Source organism: Mustela nivalis (genome assembly GCF_964662115.1).
Source record: "Mustela nivalis genome assembly, chromosome: 9".
NCBI classification, from domain to species: domain Eukaryota; kingdom Metazoa; phylum Chordata; class Mammalia; order Carnivora; family Mustelidae; genus Mustela; species Mustela nivalis.
This window is the reverse complement of record NC_139028.1, coordinates 23,646,185-23,665,944: the sequence shown is the minus strand read 5'-3', so window position 1 is coordinate 23,665,944 and position 19,760 is coordinate 23,646,185. Positions and strand designations below refer to the sequence as shown.

At 40.6% G+C, this 19,760-nt stretch overlaps 1 protein-coding gene across 9 annotated transcripts in view; it reads right to left on the bottom strand.

Moving 5' to 3' along the window:
• ARHGEF12 (Rho guanine nucleotide exchange factor 12) overlaps nt 1-19,760 on the bottom strand; it is a 146,698-nt gene that overhangs the window by 6,604 nt on the left and 120,334 nt on the right. For all 9 annotated transcript variants that reach the window (XM_082683680.1, XM_082683681.1, XM_082683684.1 and 6 more), the window contains 13 exons: nt 18,477-18,623; nt 17,204-17,289; nt 14,927-15,052; nt 13,165-13,279; nt 11,155-11,255; nt 7,790-7,867; nt 6,221-6,296; nt 5,511-5,678; nt 4,573-4,660; nt 3,982-4,068; nt 3,787-3,866; nt 3,253-3,486; nt 352-819 (listed from right to left, as the gene is read on the bottom strand). In XM_082683680.1, coding sequence (XP_082539806.1) covers nt 352-819; nt 3,253-3,486; nt 3,787-3,866; nt 3,982-4,068; nt 4,573-4,660; nt 5,511-5,678; nt 6,221-6,296; nt 7,790-7,867; nt 11,155-11,255; nt 13,165-13,279; nt 14,927-15,052; nt 17,204-17,289; nt 18,477-18,623 — 1,854 coding nt within the window. The remainder of the gene's footprint in view (nt 1-351; nt 820-3,252; nt 3,487-3,786; nt 3,867-3,981; nt 4,069-4,572; nt 4,661-5,510; nt 5,679-6,220; nt 6,297-7,789; nt 7,868-11,154; nt 11,256-13,164; nt 13,280-14,926; nt 15,053-17,203; nt 17,290-18,476; nt 18,624-19,760) is intronic.

The window sequence follows — 19,760 nt, the reverse complement described above, 5'->3', positions numbered from 1 at the left end:
TTACGTTTCCTCCTAATTCTTCCCACCATCTGACATCTGTTGGTTTACTTATTTACCTTGACTCTTTCCTCACCAGTATTTAAGCTTCACAGGGATAGTGGATTTTTCTGTGTTTCAGTCAATGCCGTATCTCCCACGCCCCGGGATGGGGTATGGCATGGAGCAGATTCGGTAATTATTTACCGCAGGGAAAAGTAAGGGCTACACACACACACATGCACGTGCATGCACACACATGTGCACGCACACGCACACAGCGGGTCATGTGTGGATACCCAAACAACATCTGTCTCAGCACACAGCACAGGTAATAGCAACCACAGTCCAAGTTCACGTGTGAAAGAAACTTGCCTGAGATGCGCAAATTAACATCCTCTTCCTTCTTCACTGCTCCATCACCTTCTGATGGATTATCGTCACTGTGTGCTTCATGGGCATCAAAAAAGTGCTCTCCACTTTCATCAAGACTCCCTTCGGGCTCTGCAGGAGGCATCTCCGGGGTCCTAAGCATGTGGTCCATTACTAAAATGTTACTTGCCTGGCTATCTTGGAATGCCAGAACCACTGAATCCCGTAGAGTCGAAGATTCAGCTGAAGTCCGTGGACTGTAACAAGGGGCAGCGTCACCAGTTCCAGTTCTAAAGGGCATGTGTCCTTCGCCAGGAGGATAGGCCTTACTGTTCTCAGAGTTCTGGGCTCCACTGTCTGTCTGCACCCCTGAAGACGCTGTCCTGTATCTTGGGAAATGTGGCCAGTCTTCCTGGGAGCTCTTCTCGGTCAAACCCAGCTGTTGTACGAGCAGCTGCTTCAGCAAGCCCACTGGAAGATTTAGGGAGGGAGGAGGAAAAAACCATACATTCACAATGATAACCGCAGACTGCCGGAATTAAATTAGTTTGTGGAGTCACCCATTATTTCTAAGGGTAAGTAACTTTTTAGTAACATAGAGTCAAAATGTTAATTTCGTGGGATCATTTTTTGTTTTTGTTTTATATTGAAAAATGAAATAAGGCACCATCTAGAGAAAGTTTAACATTAAACAAGACTTGGAAAGATGTAAGCCTTCTGAATGGGGAGGTACTGCTAAATCCCCAGTACCATGCCTGCTTCTCTTTTCTCTTCCATATAACCTGAGTAATACCCCAAAGGTATTTCTTAAAACGATGTTAAAAAGCTGTGTTATGCTAGAAAAGAAACCCTCGAAGTTTTGCTTTCTCAGAAGCAGACACTGTATACACAGGTGTTATTTTTTCTAATTTTATTAGAAATACAGAATATTTATTTTGTCATTTATAATATGCCAAGGAATCTCCTTAAATGTGAAGAAAATAAAGCTATCCTGTAATGAGACTTACTTTCAATGATTTGGTAGCATGTATACTTTCAAAGGATAAGAAAATGCTTTTTAAATTGAGTTTTTTTAAATTGTTTTTTAAAATGAGTTTTTAAGAATGACCTTAACTGGAGGCTCAGCTTCCCTAGGCTGTTGAAAAGAGAAGCAACTCAGTTTTCAATGGGCAGGTGTATGCTATGAGGCCACGCATACAATGACAGAGTCACTGCGACTCTGTCAGTCAAACCATCAGAAAGCATTCTGACTGTTCATTCAGGGGAATCGACAATATAGTAGATCTTCGAGAACATGAAATTCCCAACCTTTAACTCTGCCTTAAATTCTTTCTCCTGTTTCTCTTGACAAGGTCTCCACTAGTGTTTGGCCCTCTGTCCTTCTAACTACACTTCGTAAGAGATGCTGTGCATGCCCCCGGCTCTCACACTCAAATCTAGCTCTCCCCGACCCTCTCACCAAAGCTCCAGTCTTAAAACTCCAACCTCCTGCTCATTAGTTCCACTAAAATAGCCTGCCAGTTTTAAAATTGAGCCCATAATCTCTGGCAAAGAGAAAAAGGGGGAAAAAAAGAAAGTGTGGCAGTGGGCAGTAGTAATCCTTTCTGACTTTGATTTCTGACAAGAACATGGAAATCATCTAAATATTCCCTTTTCTTTGCCCTTGCACCAAGTCGATTATTTTAAGTAATTGTTGCCTCCTCACTTGATTTTTTTTCCTCTAATACCGTTCCAGCCCAAACCCTTTCTGCCTCAAGCCCAGCCCACCACAGCGCCTTCACACTAGCCTCCCCCTCCTGGCCTCCTCCCACCCCAACCTTTCCACCCTCTCAGCCTGAGCCATCTGTTCTCACTAGTCATACCCTAGCTTCAAAACTTCAAATGGTTCTCGGCAGCTAGAGCAACCCTTCTCAGCCTTTCCCCTCCTCCGGGACACCTGCGAGATGGGACAGGCTCCCATTTGTAAGTGATTCTCAGCCAGGCTAGAGTCGGGGGCTAGCTAGTAAGAGTGGCAAGGGCCACCCTCCTTGTGGGTGTGCACTGTGTGTGTGTGTGTGTGTGTGTGTGTGTGTGTGAGAGAGAGAGACAGACAGACAGACAGACAGAGGGGACAGGCTAGAGTGGAGAGTACCACAATCTCTACAGAAAACTAGAAAAATATCTGTAGTTTGAAAAAGCCCTCAAAACACATGCTGCACCATTTTTTTTTTTTTTTTTCAGAAAGAGCAAGCACGTGTGTGTGTGTGTGTGTGTGTGTGTGTGTGTTTGTGTAAGAGGGAGAGAGGGGCAGAAGGAGCGGAGAGAGGGAGAATGAATCTGAAGCAGGCGCCATGCCCAGTGCACAGCCCACTGCAGAACTCAACCTCCCAAGCCTGAGATGACGGCCTGAGCTGAACTGAGAATGGGACTCTTGACCAACTGCACCACCCAGGTGCCCCGTGTGCTGTGCCATCCTTAAAACCCAGAGGACTCAATGTGGTGTTTAAGGTTCACAGTGGCTGGCCTCACCATCCCATCTCCTACCTTTCTAGGCTTCTCTCCCACCCTCTGCACTAGTATAGTGTGCTCGCCACTCTCAGAGCACTCTCGGGGCCTCCTGCCTCTGTGCTTCTGGTCCTGCCATGATTCTTACCTGTACCTTCTCTACATACCTGAGTCTTACCCATTCTACAAGGTAATAATCACCTCTCCCTTGTCTCCTGATGCTTCCCTCTCTTGTTACCAAAACCAGATCAATTCTGACACACCTGTACTGGTTAAACAGTGAGAGGTTTTCTATCTTCTTCCCAACTAGATGGTAAAATTCTTTAAGGGAAAAGTCAGAGTTCCCACTTCTTTGGATTCTCCCTACATGGCTGCGCAGTCCATGACACAACCCGGGTCCTTCACAAGTACAAAACTTACAATTCCTTAGTGCATCCAGTGCCCACCGTTCATCTGAGGCAGGCAAGTGTGGGTCTGGGCCTGGGGTTTGGTAACTTGCTCCGGCTTCCTGCAGAGTCCCGTCTTCTTGCTGCTCCTTAACCAACTGTCTCTCGGCCACAAAGAGATCGTCTACCTCGGATTTCCCAGAGGTACCCAGTGAATGAGACTGAGGTTTTGATGATATTAAGGGAGACTCTAATCCCAAATCTCTGTCTGTCCAATGGAACAGAAAAAGCAGAACAGATCTTAAACAAACGGTTAATTTTTAACGTGAAGCATTCAGGCAGTACTTGGAACAGAATAACCACAGGAGGACAGAGACCGCTGGCTGTTAGGGAAAACACACTCAAGAGTGGCGTTACTAGGGTGCACACAAGGCTCGTAAGCGAAGTTTGTGAAAGTAAACAGCCAACGCGAGAATCTGCATAAACTGAAAGACTTCAAGTTTCTTTGCATTTTCCCAAGTAAAACACAGACTCCATTCTTCCAGGTTAAGCTAACACATCAGTTTACCTGGACTCTGCAGACCAGGGACCGAAATGCTGTGATGTTCCACTTTTAATTTGGGAGCTGTTTCTTCATCGTTGTCGCCTCTGTGGAAGAAAGAAAACAATCTTTCAGCTTTGTGAGGTGCCTAAACATCATCACAATGAAATGTAAGGATCATCCCTTCCTTTCCTGACCAAAACGAGGCGGAGGCAGACTCACTCGCAAGGCGATGACTGTGGCAACGGAATGGGCTTTGCAGACTGTTCCTTCACTGAGGCAGCCATCCGACAGATTAGGTCTTGCCAGCTGCAGGAAGTTACGAAAGGATCCAAAATCCAAAAGGGAGAGGGGGAATAAAGATGCCCTTTAAATACACTCAGAAAGAAATAATAACAAAAACAAACAAACCAGAAACCACATCAAGCCAATCCAACAAAAAACCCTCCTTCCGCCAGAGAGTGTCTATATTTTGGTTCTTAGGTAGAGATTATAAAAAACGCTGCACCTTAAAGAAAAACCTAACAAACAACATTATGGATACACTGAACATCAAAAAACTTCACTTGACTCTTCTGAGAATTTTTCCTTAGAAAAGATAATTGCAATAATACAGAATCAAAATAAGGAACATCAAACTAAAAGGGAACACGTTTTTAGAAAAACATCTTGAAAAGAATATATGGGAAGTGCTTGTTTCAATATAGTTTTTGGTTTCCAAAGTACTATTACAAAAACCAAGTTAAGTTTATAGAATAACATATTGAGAATAATAAAAACTATTAGAGCAAGGTAGCTCTATTTAATACATACACAGTCTTTTCGGAAACCGTCTGTGCCACCAGCTCATAAATTTGTGCTCCATTGTCTGACATGGAGATGACAAATAAAGCTTTGTTATCTGGAAGAAATAAGAGAGAAATTACTCTAACATATGAATATGAATATGAATATGGCCATGAAGGATGCTTCCAGAGTCCTGGTTTATTTCACACTTTATCTGGGTAAAGGCTAATCAGCTCACTTTGTAAAAATTCATTAGCTATACACTTAAAATCAGTGCGACTTACTATATGCTACATTGTATATATTATACTTCAATAAAACCAAGATCATAAAAACTAGCATGTATTCCACAGTAACTTCATAGAAACAAGGAGATGGCTGTATATCTGAATTAAGGAGCACTATGATGTTTTCGCATTTATTTTGAATTGCCCTTTTGCTAAACAGTTACTTAATATTCAATAAATACTAGAGAAAAGAGGTTATCAGTTTATCTTGCTGTTACAGAACTAATAAGTTTTAAAAGGATTCCACTGTTACTATGATTAATATATAATTTTCTAACTTAAATGGATTTCCAAAATCCCGAACTACACCCACCTCTCCATTTTTGCTTGTTTGCTCTTTTATCACAAATCAAAAAACATACAACTCTAAGGAAAGCCTTTTCATTTAGATTATCTAAATCTTCCTTGGTACCTGTCCATGATCTGACTAAGGAATAAAGATCAAAGGAGCATGCAGGAAATTTTCCAATGCAAAAAACTGCTCGGAGAAGCCAGGCTTCCCAAATAATTTGGGGGTATAAACTCTTTTTAGGGGGGGTATAAACTCTTAATTTACTTTCTAAGCAATAAATCATTTCATTCCATTTGTCCACTAGTCGGGCTATTTGACCAATACTGACTATCTTGTGCAACTTCACAATGAACCCGAGGTCGCTGTCACTCCTCGGACATACTTGCCTGTTGCCACTTGTCGGACCAGCACTGTATTCAACTTAATGACAGGGCTGAATGTGTGTTTGCTGTCAGCAGTAGATGCCAGAATCTTGCTATGACATCTTAACACCAGTCTATCATCCTGCTTCTGTAACAATACAAGAATGTCTTCCAGCAGCAATGTGTACAGATCTGGAAGTCAAAGCAGGGAGAAGGTGATTAGCATAGACACTGAGATGTGTTTTATAAACTTTAATACCAATTTGACAGAGAAGATTTATTCCTGTTAAATCTAATACATTTTAAAGATTGGCTTGCTATTGTCTTTCTTAGTTTCATTTTTTAATAATTCATTTTTATATTGTAACACACCAAAGTGTCAGTCTGTGACTGACAAGAAATTTCTAAAAAAACAAAAAACACCAAAACCATGATTCCTCACCAGAGATAGTTTTAAATGGAGTGGTTTAAAGAAAGCTTATTAGAAAGCTCATTAGAATATAAGAATGCTGGAGACAGGACCAAATCATGTCAAACTTTTCTGCTTCGGCCCTCAGTGAATATTTAATGCACTTCACCTAGAATAAAATAACATAAGCGGATCTTCTGCAAAAAGAACAGGGCAGCACCACTCACTCCTATCACTGAAACCCATTAATGGCTGTCTCTTCTCTTTAACCTGAAGGAACTTTAGTTCCTCCACTCTCCCCAAAACTGACGGACATTACACCTACCAATAGTTTTATCTCGATTCACCTTCCAGACCAATGGCCCTTCATGAATCATCTTCCTTTTTGTTAAATCCAAATTCTGCCAAAATAAAGAGAATTACACACGAATTATTTCCAAGCACTAAGTGACAGGATATTCCAGAGAGTCTCTTCAAGAAATTCTTCATATGAAAGAAGCTATTTACCTTCACTATCATTACTGGTATATCTGCCAACTATTGAATATGGAATGAATATGGAATATAGATCAAGTTACAGTAAGCTGCATATAATTTCCTAAGTTAGAGGTATCTTGTAGAAAAACATTCAAGAGTGCTGCCTTCTAAATCTCACACTAAATACATGATAATTGTCTATGAAAACGAAGCTGCAAACATTCGGCCACTAGATTCACAGCCTGTCCCCTAATTTTCCAATGAACAACTAAATGAGGATGGTGCATAGCTTATTTATCTGTAAGAGGCCTATGAGTCCCAAGCTCTAGTTCCAAACAAAGTTCTAAGGAATAGTACCCATGAAAAAGTCCAGGCAGTAATTAACCTTGCTCCATATATTAAAAAAAAATTTTTTTAAAGATATATTTCTTCTTTGAGGGGGGAGGGGCAGTGGATGAGGGAGAGAGCCCAAGTAGACTCCCTGCTAAGCACGGAGCCCCATGTGGGACTTGATTTCAGGACCCTGATATCATGACCTGAGCTGAAACCAAGAGATGGATGCTTAACCGACTGAGCCACCCAGGCGCCCCCAAGAACTAATAATTTAGTCAAAGAATCATCTCTTAGTGTAGATAACTCTAGAAAAATCTCATTTTCTGGAAGTGAAGGGGTTGAGCATATTAAGCATGCTTTTTGGTAAGATGCTATATATCATATAAAACTCTAGTTTAGGGGCGCCTGGGTGGCTGAGTGGGGTAAGACTCTGCCTTTGGCTCAGGTCAAGATCTCAGGGTCCTGGGATCGAGACCCACATCAGGCTCTCTGCTCAGCAGAGATCAGTGATCTCTGTCAAAATAAATAAATAAAATCTTCAAAAAAAAAAAAGTCTAGTTTACTAGCCACTAAATAAATCTACCAAAACAATCACCTACTGAAACAGTACAAAAAAGACTGAAAATACTAAGTAGTTCCTTAATACAAAAGCCCCACATGACAGAGATAGCAATTACAAAATACTTTACTATCATTCCTGTAATGGTTTCAACATTTCTGCTTTTGAAGAGCTTCATGAAAAAATTATTACCTTGTTTTACTCAATAGTCTGGAAAGTTCCCAGAGTAAGCACCCCTACTCTCATTCAAACTATAAGAATACAACAAAATTAAACAACTAACGTTCCTTAAGTCCCCTGCAAGTTCCTGTTACAAAAAGTTAGTTTTACACAAAATATTCCTCTAATAAAAGACTAAAGTCATCTTCACATAGACCAGGCGTTGAAAAGGAAGAACAGAATCAGAACTACAATCTATGATAGAAGAACTTCTTCAGCTGATGGATGCCCCTCTGAGATGTTAGTAATCTGCCAGGTATTTAGTAAATTGCATTTTATTAAAATTGCGATTAGACCATCTCTCACCCTGAGCTCTTCCACGTTTGGGTACTCTGACAACTTCAGATTGGAGGTATCCAGACGACGCTGATAGTCTTCTAAACGCTGAAAATTAAGACGAGGTGGAGCCAAGGTTACTGCTTTGGATATCAGAGGTTTCTATACATCTGACCCAGGTCGATGTTTTAACCTGCTATTTACAGAGCTCTCTGCAACACTAAACATAACTGACAACTCCTTCTTTCTTTGAGAAAGAGCGAGCGAGTACAAGGCGGGTGGAGCAGAGGGAGATGGAGAGAGAAGCTCAAGCAGACTCTGCCCTGAGCACGGAGCCTGACAAGGAGCTCAATCCTGGGACCCTGAGATCATGACCTGAGCTGAAACCAAGAGTTGGCACTCAATCAACTATACCACCCAGCCACCCTACAGCTCACTCTTAATCAAACCACCCCCTTTCCCTGGCTTTGGAGACATCACACCCTCTTAGTCTTTCTCTTCCCTTTTTGGATGTTCTTACTCAATCTGCTTTTCAAACTCACTGACTTCTAACTTAGCTTATGGTTATGTTTTGAATATGTAAGTATGGACATGGTACAAAATTTGGAAAGTAATATAAGGTGCACAGTGAAAATGAAGTCTCCCTCCAGTCCTGTCCTCTTGCCTCTCTACCCCCAATTTTCTCTAAAGAAACAATCCCTAATACTCATTTCTTAGGTAGTTTATGAGAAAAATTCTAAGCAAACAGAATATGTGCATATATGTAAGTATACTTGTCTCTGTACATGTTGTGTGCATATATATCCTTTTAAAAAAGATAGGATAACAAAATATATTAATACATGTACTACTCATATGGTAAGACAATCACATACACATCTGTGTATGTGTGTATCTCTCGATAAATCTTGGCAACTGCTCTACATTAACACATACAGAGAGAACTCACTCTTTAAGTGGCATGTGGCATTCAGCCCTATGAATGAACTACAGTTTATCTAACTACACTTTACTGATGGACATGAGAGTTACTTCCAATCTTCTCCCATAACAAATAAATACTGGGATAGCATGGTTTTAAAACATATATTTTTATAGATATGTGTAGATACACCTGTATGATAAATTTCTAAAGAAATAACGATTAGATTTAAGTGTATGTGTATTTTCCCCAAGATTATAAAAATGTCCAAGTATACAGAAAAGTCTGAAAGTGTATAGTGAGCACCTATACACCCACACTTCCATTCTGGGTCGTATTTGATATATTTGTTCTTGTCACAGGTCTGTTCATTCCTCTGGCTATCCACCAATCCACCACATATTTTGAATGCATTACAAAATAACTTACAAATGGAAGCACACTTTACCTTTAAACATTTTAGTGTGCAGATCATTAACAAGAGTTCGATATTTATTAACAGTTGTTTTTAAAATAAAATATACATACAGTGAACTGTATGTATTTTAAGTGAACCTTTCCAAAACAAGTTATCATATATGCATGCACCTGTGCAATCAAACTCCTAGCAAGACACGAAGAATTACCATCACCACAGAACGTTTCCTCATGCTTCTTCCTAGTCACTATCTGTTCCCACATGCCCAGTGACAACCACTTTTCTGACCTTTTTTCCCACCACTGATTAGTCTGTTCTAGAAGTTCACAGAGATACAATTATGTATCTATATACACACACACTCTTGTCTGCTTTCATTCAGCACGTTTGTGAGATGCAATTGTGTTGTGTCTATCAGTAGTTCATTCCCTTTTATTGCTGGAATTTATTATACTAGTTTATGGCTATACCCTCAGTTGCTTTACGCTAGAAACATACAAGTCTGTGAGCACAGATCTCCCTTTCTCCTGGGTAGATTACCAGAACAAAATCACTGAGTCAAAGGGCGATGTATGAATATGTGCATTTTTAATTTAGCTACAAAATGCATTCTGCGGTTTTATCATTTTACACTCCAAACCACACATCTGAAAGCTCCTGATTTCCCACAGCCTCATCAACAGAGCTGTCATCACTTGGTTCCTAAGAAATTATATCCAGGTCCAGGGACCCCATTATTTGTATATATGCTCACAATCTTACATTTTTTTCTTCGGCACAGTCCTCTTACAGGTGGATCCGTAGAGCCAAACGCATACCAACATTTTCACCTCCTAACCAAAACCTAACTCTGCATCTGCCCCACAAATCTGGGGCTTCTTCCCTCAGCCCGTCCACCCAAACGTGTAAGCCAGAGAGCTGGGACTTATTGCTACCATCACTTCTCTTCAAATCCTTCTCTAAATCAGTCACCACATCCTATCAATTACCTTCTAAAAACTTCTCCAATTCTTGCGTCTCTTGAGACACCACCATCTGCCCTGACCTGTTGCAACAGACTAGACTGAGCTCTTTCACCCCCTTTCTGTCCCCTTCAACCCATTCTCCATAGACTGGTGCGAGTGGTACTTAAATGGCAAAAACAAAAAACAACAACAAAAAAACGAACACACCACTCTGCTTAAATGTCTATAATGAATTCCTACTGCTTTCAACATCAAAATCTTTAACACTGTCCACAGTAGGACCCTGTATGACTTGATCCCTGACCTACTGTACCTCATTTCACACTACTCTGAGTATGGTTTTTAGGCATGATCCACACTCACCTAATCTTTCAGCTCCTCAAACAGGCCATGCTTCCTTTTTACCCCAGGACTTTTGTACATGCTGTTCCCTCTACTTATAAGGTTGTTCCCTACCACATTCTTCTGATTTCCATTCATTTTTCAGAGCTTGGCTTAAACGTCAATTCCTGAAGAAAGCTTCCTCCAATGGCCACCACCTGACATCCTCAAACCAGGCTCGCCCCATACCCCCCCCCACTGGTACATCTTTTCCTGGCGTCCCCCAATTCTCCTTCATAGCAGCTATCACAACTCACATAAAATACTTGCACTAAAATCTGCTCAATACTTTCTATCCTGCTAGAAAATAAGCTCAGTGTGGGCACTTACTTTATTTACTTAAGCACCCTATGTCCTGCACTCAGGACCCACTCACCATACAGATGCTCTAGAAATATTTGTTGAATGGGCAGACGAGTGAGAGAGCAAACAAGCAGCTGGAGATGCTCAAAAAGCCAAATACAAGTCTGATGCTCTACACAAATTGGTCTGGACCCACCTACTACATGAACAGCTACCAAATGCCCCACCTGTCAATCATGTAATGGTAATTCAATTATTATTTCACAGATTCCAGTGACTTACTTAACACTAAACTTAATACTAACTTAGTACTAACTTATTGCTAACTTAATACTCTCACTATGTTAATACTAACTTAATACTCTCAGTATGTTACCCTGTATCTTCTTGCTTTCCCCCTTCTTACCTGTTTGTTTTCTGCCTCCTTGACAGCCTGATTTACATAATTTAAGATCTGACGACAGTGATCTGCAGCTTTCTTCACCTTCTCCCTTTCCATTGGCAATTCTGAGCATGGCAGCAGGGTGGGGCAGGGGTGGGGGCGGAATCCAGATGTAAAACAAAGGAAATCAGAAAGGAACATAAATATAAATATATATGTACGTGAGATATCATTTTATGTCACCAATTAGAAGAATATACTATGACCTTGAATATTTTTATACGGGGTTAAAATCTATGGCAGAATCCCAATTCAGATAATCTTTGGACAGATGAGACATCTTATGACAGTACATTAACACACAAATACTCATCTTTAAAAAGAAGCCATTGTATAGAATCCCAAGTTCAAGAAGCTAGGCTTTAGGTCAAGTACCAGACCCCCAGGGAGTGGGTCTCATTCACATTATAACTTGGTAATTCAATTATTATTTCACAGATTCCAGTGACTTACTTAACACTAAACTTAATACTAACTTAGTACTAACTTATTGCTAACTTAATACTCTCACTATGTTAATACTAACTTAATACTCTCAGTATGTTACCCTGTATCTTCTTGCTGAATGGGGCCCCTTCTCCACCTAGAATCTCTCCTGATGCAGAGCCTATGTGATTATGTCTAGTGGACCTGATAAGCAGTAATTTTTTAATGATAACACAATTCAAAAGAACTCCAGAATAAGTCTCTTTGAACTTGAGATTACATTACTTTATTTATTTATTTGAGAGAGAGAGAGAGAGCAGCATGAGGAGCAGAAGGAGAGGGAGAAGCAGACTCCTCTCTGAGCAAGGAGCCCAGTGCAGGGCTTGATCCCAGGACCCTGGGATCATGATCTGAGCTGAAGGCAAACACTTAACCAAGTAAGCTACCCATAAGCCCCTTGAGATTACATTTAAGGAAAGAAAATAGATTATAGCATTTGTATCATTAAAAGATGAAATTCACCAGAATGTGTTGAGATTACACTGAGGCCTACAACGTAAAGAATGCCAAAACTAGAATGTTTAAAACTACAATGTCTGAACAGCAGCCTACCTCTATTCAACAGGTATATTAAAGTATAAAAATTAATGTGTATGAGTATTTTCAAATTCTCAGGTGTAAGAAACAGGAGTTTGATTGCATTAAATTATGAATGAGAACTGAGTATGAGACCCTGAAGCGCAGCTGAGAAACTCGGATTCATTTCCCAGTTCGAAACAGGAGAGCAGGGGTGACACATGCTGCATGCTGGTCGGGCTTAATGAAGCGCATATATAGTCACAGAGCAGCTCTGCAGCCAGGATAAGACTTCTTCAAAGCAAACATGACATTCCTATACGCTATAGGAAGAACCATACACAACGTGCACTTAGTCTGGAAAGTGCCAGAGAGCCAACACGGCGCCCCTGAGGAGCTAAATTGCTCTCCACCACAACTACTTAATTCTCCTCGTTATAGGGGAAAAGCAGTCAGGGACAATTTATCAACCAGTGAGCATTACTATGTTCCAACCAAACTTTTTACAAAAATAGGTGATGAGCCAGATTTGGCCCATGATTCGTAGTTTGTCAAACGCTATATTTAATGTGCTTCTAATGGAGCACCTTAAATCAAACAGCCTCATGAAGACTAGATTGGATCTTGTTAGAAAATGCTGCCAGACACCTGGGTGGCTCAGTTGGTTGGACGACTGCCTTCGGCTCAGGTCATGATCCTGGAGTCCCAGGATCGAGTCCCACATCAGGCTCCCAGCTCCATGGGAAGTCTGCTTCTCCCTCTGACCTTCTCCTCACTCATGTTCTCTCTCACTGTCTCTCTTTCAAATAAATAAATAAAATCTTAAAAAAAAAAAAAAAAAAAAAAAGAAAATGCTGCCAGACTCTGGAAATTGAACCCTTCAGCACCGGGATGCAGCGAGAGATTATTTAGCAGGACATGGGGTTTTCTGTTTAGTTCCTAAGCTTTTTAATTTCAGTGAGAATGCAATACCTGTGTATTTGGCAATATTATCCAACAGAAGAGGGTACTTGGTAAGTCTCTGCATTTGGGTAGGAATGATATCCTTCAGCTGCAGACGACGACACAGAGGATTACTCTCAGCATCCTAAAATTAAAATAAAATAAGTGAATTTGTGATCCTTATTAGGACTATAGTTACCCATCACATGCCATCTATTCCTCACGGATGGGTCTACAACTGTTCTGACTTAAAAGAAGACTTAAATCAAGACTTAAAACTTAAGCCTTAAATCAAGACTTAAAACAGTAAGGTATACCATGGCACCTCTATATTTCTGCTTTCTCCTTTACTCACATAATGGGGATGGGGAGCCTTTATCACTAAGCCAGTGGCTTCTTTCTTACCTGTCTAAGCAAAAATTGAGAACATCCATAACCAACGCTAAGAATTGCTTGCTTGAGATAACACAGTTTTATCTTCACATATTCATTTTCCTCTGATTGGCATTCCTACCAAAAGTTAGTCGGCTGATTTGTTACTTGCCCTTCCAAGGAGGTACAACAGATTATTAGGCTGGATGTACCCCAGCTCATCTCTAACAGGGGGTCTGCAAACTTTAGTAAAGTACCAGGCAATAAATACTTGAGGCTTTGCATGCCATACATCTTTGTCACAACTACTCAGCTCTGCTGTTTTAGCACGAAGACAGCCACAGACAGTAAGTAAATGAATGAACGTGGCCATGTGCAGTGAAGAGTTCTGAGATGGCCTTCTCAATTCCCACTCTCCAGTGGGAATCGCCCTGTATAATCACCTCCCCCGGAATGTGGACAGAACCTGTGAACATGATAGGTTATCACTCATCTGATTAGGTTACTATCAGTTAACTTTGTGTTGATCAGAAAGGAAAGTGTTTCCTAGGTGAGTCTAACTTAATGAGAGGAGCCCTCACAAGAAAGCTGCCAGAGAGACACAATCCTTCTGGCTTGTGAGAAAGGAAATGACTCTCTTGTAAACTGCCTGCGGGGCCGCGTGAGAGAGATACGGACATTCTCTAGGAGCTGAGAGCAGTTTCCAGCCAACGACAAGACAGCCGTCTTGTTTATACACTTACAAGGACATGAAATCTGTGAACTACCGGGGAGCTTAGAAGAGGACCCCAAGTCTCAGAGGGGAACTGCAGCTCCAGCTGACCCCTTCCTTTCAGCCCGGTGCAGGCATGAAGGGAGGACCCAGTCAAACAGTATCTATACCTCTAAACCACAAGAACTGTGACATAATACGTTTGCATTAAGTTGCTACATTTGTGGTAACTTGTTCTACCACAGTAAAAACTTACTACACTGTGTTCCAATAAAACCCCACAAAAACAGGCAAGAGGCTGGATAGGAACTGTGGGCCACAGTTTACTGACCCTTGATAGATACCAATACCTACACCTCAATAAGCATGACTGCTGGCACACTCTTCTCCAGGCTAGTTATGAGCCCATTCTCATGTTCTGACCACATTATTGTAACAGCTTACATGGGACATTTCCTGACAGTATCTCCACGGCAAGGCGGACTTCTCTGTCAAATATTTTAACCCTGACATATACTCTTTATTATTTACCATTGCAAAATAACCCTTATACTCTCCAGGAATTTTAAGAGCTAACGTATGGCTTTAAAGAGGGTTAACATAATCCTTGTAAGAATCTTAGTCTTAGAATTCCCCCAGTTTATTCTCTTTCTGATAAAAAAAAAAAAAAAAGTTCTTTTTTTTTCTTTCATGACTCACTCAACTCACTTGCACAAAGGTCTGGAATCGAGAATCCTTTTTCTGACGAGACTTGATCATTTCCAGGGCGAAAGGTTGGTTACTGCAAAAGGTAGCAGCAGCGTGCTTCAACTTGTCCTCCCCTGGTCCACTGAACTGTGCCAAGAATGCAAAGAACACAACAAAGAATGGCAGACTGAGCTTATGTAAGGCCAGGCAAAGTGAGAGACAACCATGATCCTTTCAATATTCCACTAAGTGCTCTCAAGTGACAAGAAACGGAGACCTACATATCTCTGTGAACTATCAGTGTTTTTCCATTAAGAAGGTCAGATGCTGACACAACCAGACCTTTTCTGATCACATTCCAATGTTTTCCTGCTCACAGCCTCCCACAACTAATTACCTCTCCAGTCTAGACCTCTTCTAAATTAAACAAAAGAAAAGTTAACACTGGGCGAACAGGAGACACAAAAGGCTTAAGGACTGAGATTAATATTTGATTTTCTTAGAATCTGACAGCTTCACAAAAGTTACTAACAGCTCCAGGAAGAAAATCAGTGGGATTCTAATTGATGCTTTACTGTATCATACTACAGATTTTCTGTTTCAGGGTCACCTGGGTGGCTCAGTCGGTTGAGTATCCAACTCTTGGTTTTGGGTCAACTCATGATCTCAGGGTCCTGGGATCAAGATCCAAGTCAGGCTCCATGCTCAGTGCAGAGTCTGCTCAAGATTCTCTCTCTCTCTCCCCCTCACCCCACTCATGCTCTCCCTCTCTCGAAAAAGGATAGATAGATAAATCTTAAAAAAAAAAAAAAATCTATTTCAAGTTGAGTAGTGTGCTACCCACCAAAGAGAACTCAGTTACAACTTTCACTGCTATGCTGAGATCAAGAAACAAAATGAGCCACACTATCACCAAGTAGCCATAGAGTAAGCTAGGTTTTTTAAGGAAGTTAAATCTCCTTAATAACAATAATGCCAGACGGGCCTCGAGAAGATGCCTTGGAAAGCCGAAAAAATGCAAGATGAGAGTGGACTGTGATCCCCAGATCCTTCCTATTAGGCTGAGAGAAGATCTCCTATGTGATTAGCAGATTCTCAGCCATAATCTTAACATCAATGAAAGAAGTATTTTGAACATTGTTTTCGTCAATTTTCTAGTATTCTATCTTATAAAAAGTTATCATTGTACAGTTACCAAAATCTGTGGCATTTCCTCAAGCAATCTGCATAATGAAGTCAATTTCCGTGGGCATATCTGAACAGTTCCTGTGCAACCTGTGTTAACTTTCTGAGAACTATGTCATATGCTTCACCATTACTCACAGCCTTAACTATAGTACCTTCATTAAAATTTTGGATCAAACCGGGGCACCTGGGTGCCTCGGGTTAAGCTTCTGCCTTCAGCTCAGGTCATGATCTCAGGGTCCTGGGATCGAGCCCCACATCAGGCTCTCTGCTTGGCAGAAAGCCTGCTTCCCCCGTCCCCTCTGCCTGTCTCTCTGCCGACTTGTGATCTCTCTCTGTGTCAAATAAATAAATAAATAAAATCTTAAAAAAATTTTTTTGTTTTGGATCAGACCCACTTTCCCCTGGGAAAATTTTCTATACATCCTAGTGTGGGTCTCTCTATTGTATTTTCCCATAAGAACCTGCACACTCCCTTTCTTTAACTCTTATCACACTTGAAGGGACCAAAGACTGTCTTCCTGCTGGTTCTAAGTGCCACCCAGGCACGTGGCTCCTGCCATGTCCGCTGTGATTGCCCCCATCTCCCAAGCACCTTGAACAGTGTACACACCGCGGGGTACATTCTCAAACAGTCAGACAGAAGAACAGAATGGGACAAACAGCTATGGCAGTCTTGGAGCTCTTTCCTTACACTGTGAAAAAGATTAAGTACTTCTCACTTTCCTACTTTTGTGATGGTAGCTCTGGATCTACAACTGTTTAATGTTTTACAGCAGAATTCTGAAATTTGGACAAGAGAAGACAGTGAAAATTCTATGTTAGTTAAGTTATTTTTATCAAGATTCATTTCACTCTCTATTCATTAAAACACAGAGATTAATATCCTGAATTTGATGAAAAAAGAGAACTTAGTTCAAACGAGCACTTATTAAAAAATATTAACAAAAAAAAGATACTAACTCCAAGAATACATACTTAGACCCCTTTCATCTTTACAGTAGCTTTGCAAAATGGATGAGTTTGCATATTTGGAAAGATTAGTTACTCAACCTTGAATCTGATCGTCCAGTGTCTATAGAAACATTAAAATGAAATAGCCAATTTCCTTACCCAGATCAGCAAGTCTTCCCCAATCTGATCAATAACTGAGGTCTCATTCCTCTTTCGAACAGCCTTCATTTGCTCATTCAATCCAACTAAGCGAGGGGCGGGGGAGACAACGGAAAAATAATTAAGCATACACTCATTTTGGTCTGCATTACTGTCTGTACTGAGAAACCAAAATTTTCCAAAAAAAGGATTTTCATAGTAGTTTAGCTGCCTCTAATCTCTTTAAATACAAATCTGAACACAATTCTTATGCATACAGATATCTGTGAGCTCTATCTGAAAAACAGATGCCAAAGCATAAAACAACGTGGAAACCAGCACATTACATACAGTATAGCTACGTCAAATACGTATTTAACTTCAAGACCCCATTATAACTATGCTCCTAAAGAAATCTGACTAGAACAGGTGATTCTGTCCACTGTTCCTCTCAAAATGTTTATGTGCACATTACATACAGTATAGCTACGTCAAATACGTATTTAACTTCAAGACCCCATTATAACTATGCTCCTAAAGAAATCTGACTAGAACAGGTGATTCTGTCCACTGTTCCTCTCAAAATGTTTATGTGCACAGTGGATATAATCAACCTGAACTTGTCAACGCATGCTGGTGAAGCCTAAGATCACCCACAAAGACATAAAAGGCACCAATTTGGTAGGCAGGTGTTGGCAGGTGGTGACGGCATCCTTGACGAGAGAAAGCTTGAGAACTAAGGATCACAGAGAAGCAGTGACTTAGAGAGGAACTGTGTCTATGAAGTCTGAGATGACTATAACCACAGAAAGCCAGCAAGGTAGAATTTTTATGTATTTACTCAAGCATTTCGAGTGACAACAAAAGAATTCCTGAAAATTACCCCATCGTGAAATTATACACTGTCTATTACATATACTACACACACACACACACAAATTATATGAGATATATATATATATATTTAAAAACATATACACTGTAATTGATAAGAAATTTCCACAGGTAATTTTAACTATTCATACTTTTCATCTTAGACATTAAGTTTAGACCCTAAGTCCTGTGGTAACAATTTATATACAAAAGGCTGACAGTGCCAGTGGGTGTCTAGGGAGGGAGGTATTCAACCATCTGATCACTTCTTTATGTTATGTGCTCACATATAATTATATAATTTCAGGAATGCTAACATGAATACCCTTAGAAGATTTTATTGTTATGGTGCTTTTATATACTCACAATCCTTCCTCTATTAAAAATATTAGGGACAAAGATGAGAGTCGATTTTTCTTACTATGAAGTTGAAGAATATCTTCCAAGTTGGAAAAAATTTTCCGTAGTTCTGAAGGTGACAGAATTCCTTCTCTAGATACTCGTTGATAGAATACTTGATCAAGAACCTTCAGTGTTCGAACATGAGCTCTTTCAGTGTAGAACAGTTCTAAGCAAAAAAAAAAAAAAAAAGGAAATATGAAATATTACCTCATTTAAAGTAATTCCATGAGACCAAACACAGGCTTTAGCTGGAATTAAGCAGCAAATGAGCTCTATAATAATTATTTATAGTTTTGAAAGGATGTAGTATCTCTCATGTCACTTTCTTGATTCCATGAGACCCTCCTGCATACTGGTTCTAAAAGTTGAATGTTGGCAAATGAAAAATATCATTCAAAACTATTCTGGGGGCACCTGGGTGGCTCAGGTCATGATCCCTGGGATGGCTCCCTGCTTAGGGGAGAGTCTTCTTCCCCCTTACCCTCAGCCCCTCCCCCAACTCCTGCTTTCCTGCTCTCTCTCAAATGAATAAATCTTTAAAACAAGAAACCCCGGGGTGCCTGGGTGGCTCAGTGGGTTAAAGTCTCTGCCTTTGGCTCAGGTCTTAGGGCTCTCTGCTCAGCAGGGAGCCTGCTTCCTCCTCTTTCTCTGCCTGCCTCTCTGCCTACTTGTGATCTCTGTCTGTCAAATAAATAAATAAAAAATCTTAAAAAAAAAAACAAAACCCCAAAACTATTCTGTATATTAAAGTTGACAACGTGCTGCAAAAACCTGTCTTTTCACAATACTACCCATCAATCACAGCTACAACATCAGAAAGCTGTAAGCCCAAACAGCATATACCCTTTTCAATTGAGCCCTCTTCAGAAAGAACAGTACTTCTGGTTATCTAATTTGCCTATAAACCCTCATTTCTGAGGCCAGACTTATTATTTCACTAGCCTCAAAGTTACTAGACACAGGAAAGGTATTTTTTTTTTTTTTTTAAAGATTTTTTTATTTATTTCTTTGACAGAGAGAAATCACAAGTAGATGGAGAGGCAGGCAGAGAGAGAGAGAGGGAAGCAGGCTCCCTGCTGAGCAGAGAGCCCGACGTGGGACTCGATCCCAGGACACTGAGATCATGACCTGAGCCGAAGGCAGCAGCTTAACCCACTGAGCCACCCAGGCGCCCCGGAAAGGTATTTTTTTTTTTAAGATTTTTTAAATTTATTGTTTTTATAGAGAGAGACACAGCGAGAGAAAGAACACAGGCGGGGGGGTGGGAAAGGGAGAACAGGCTTCCCACGGAGCAAGAAGCCCA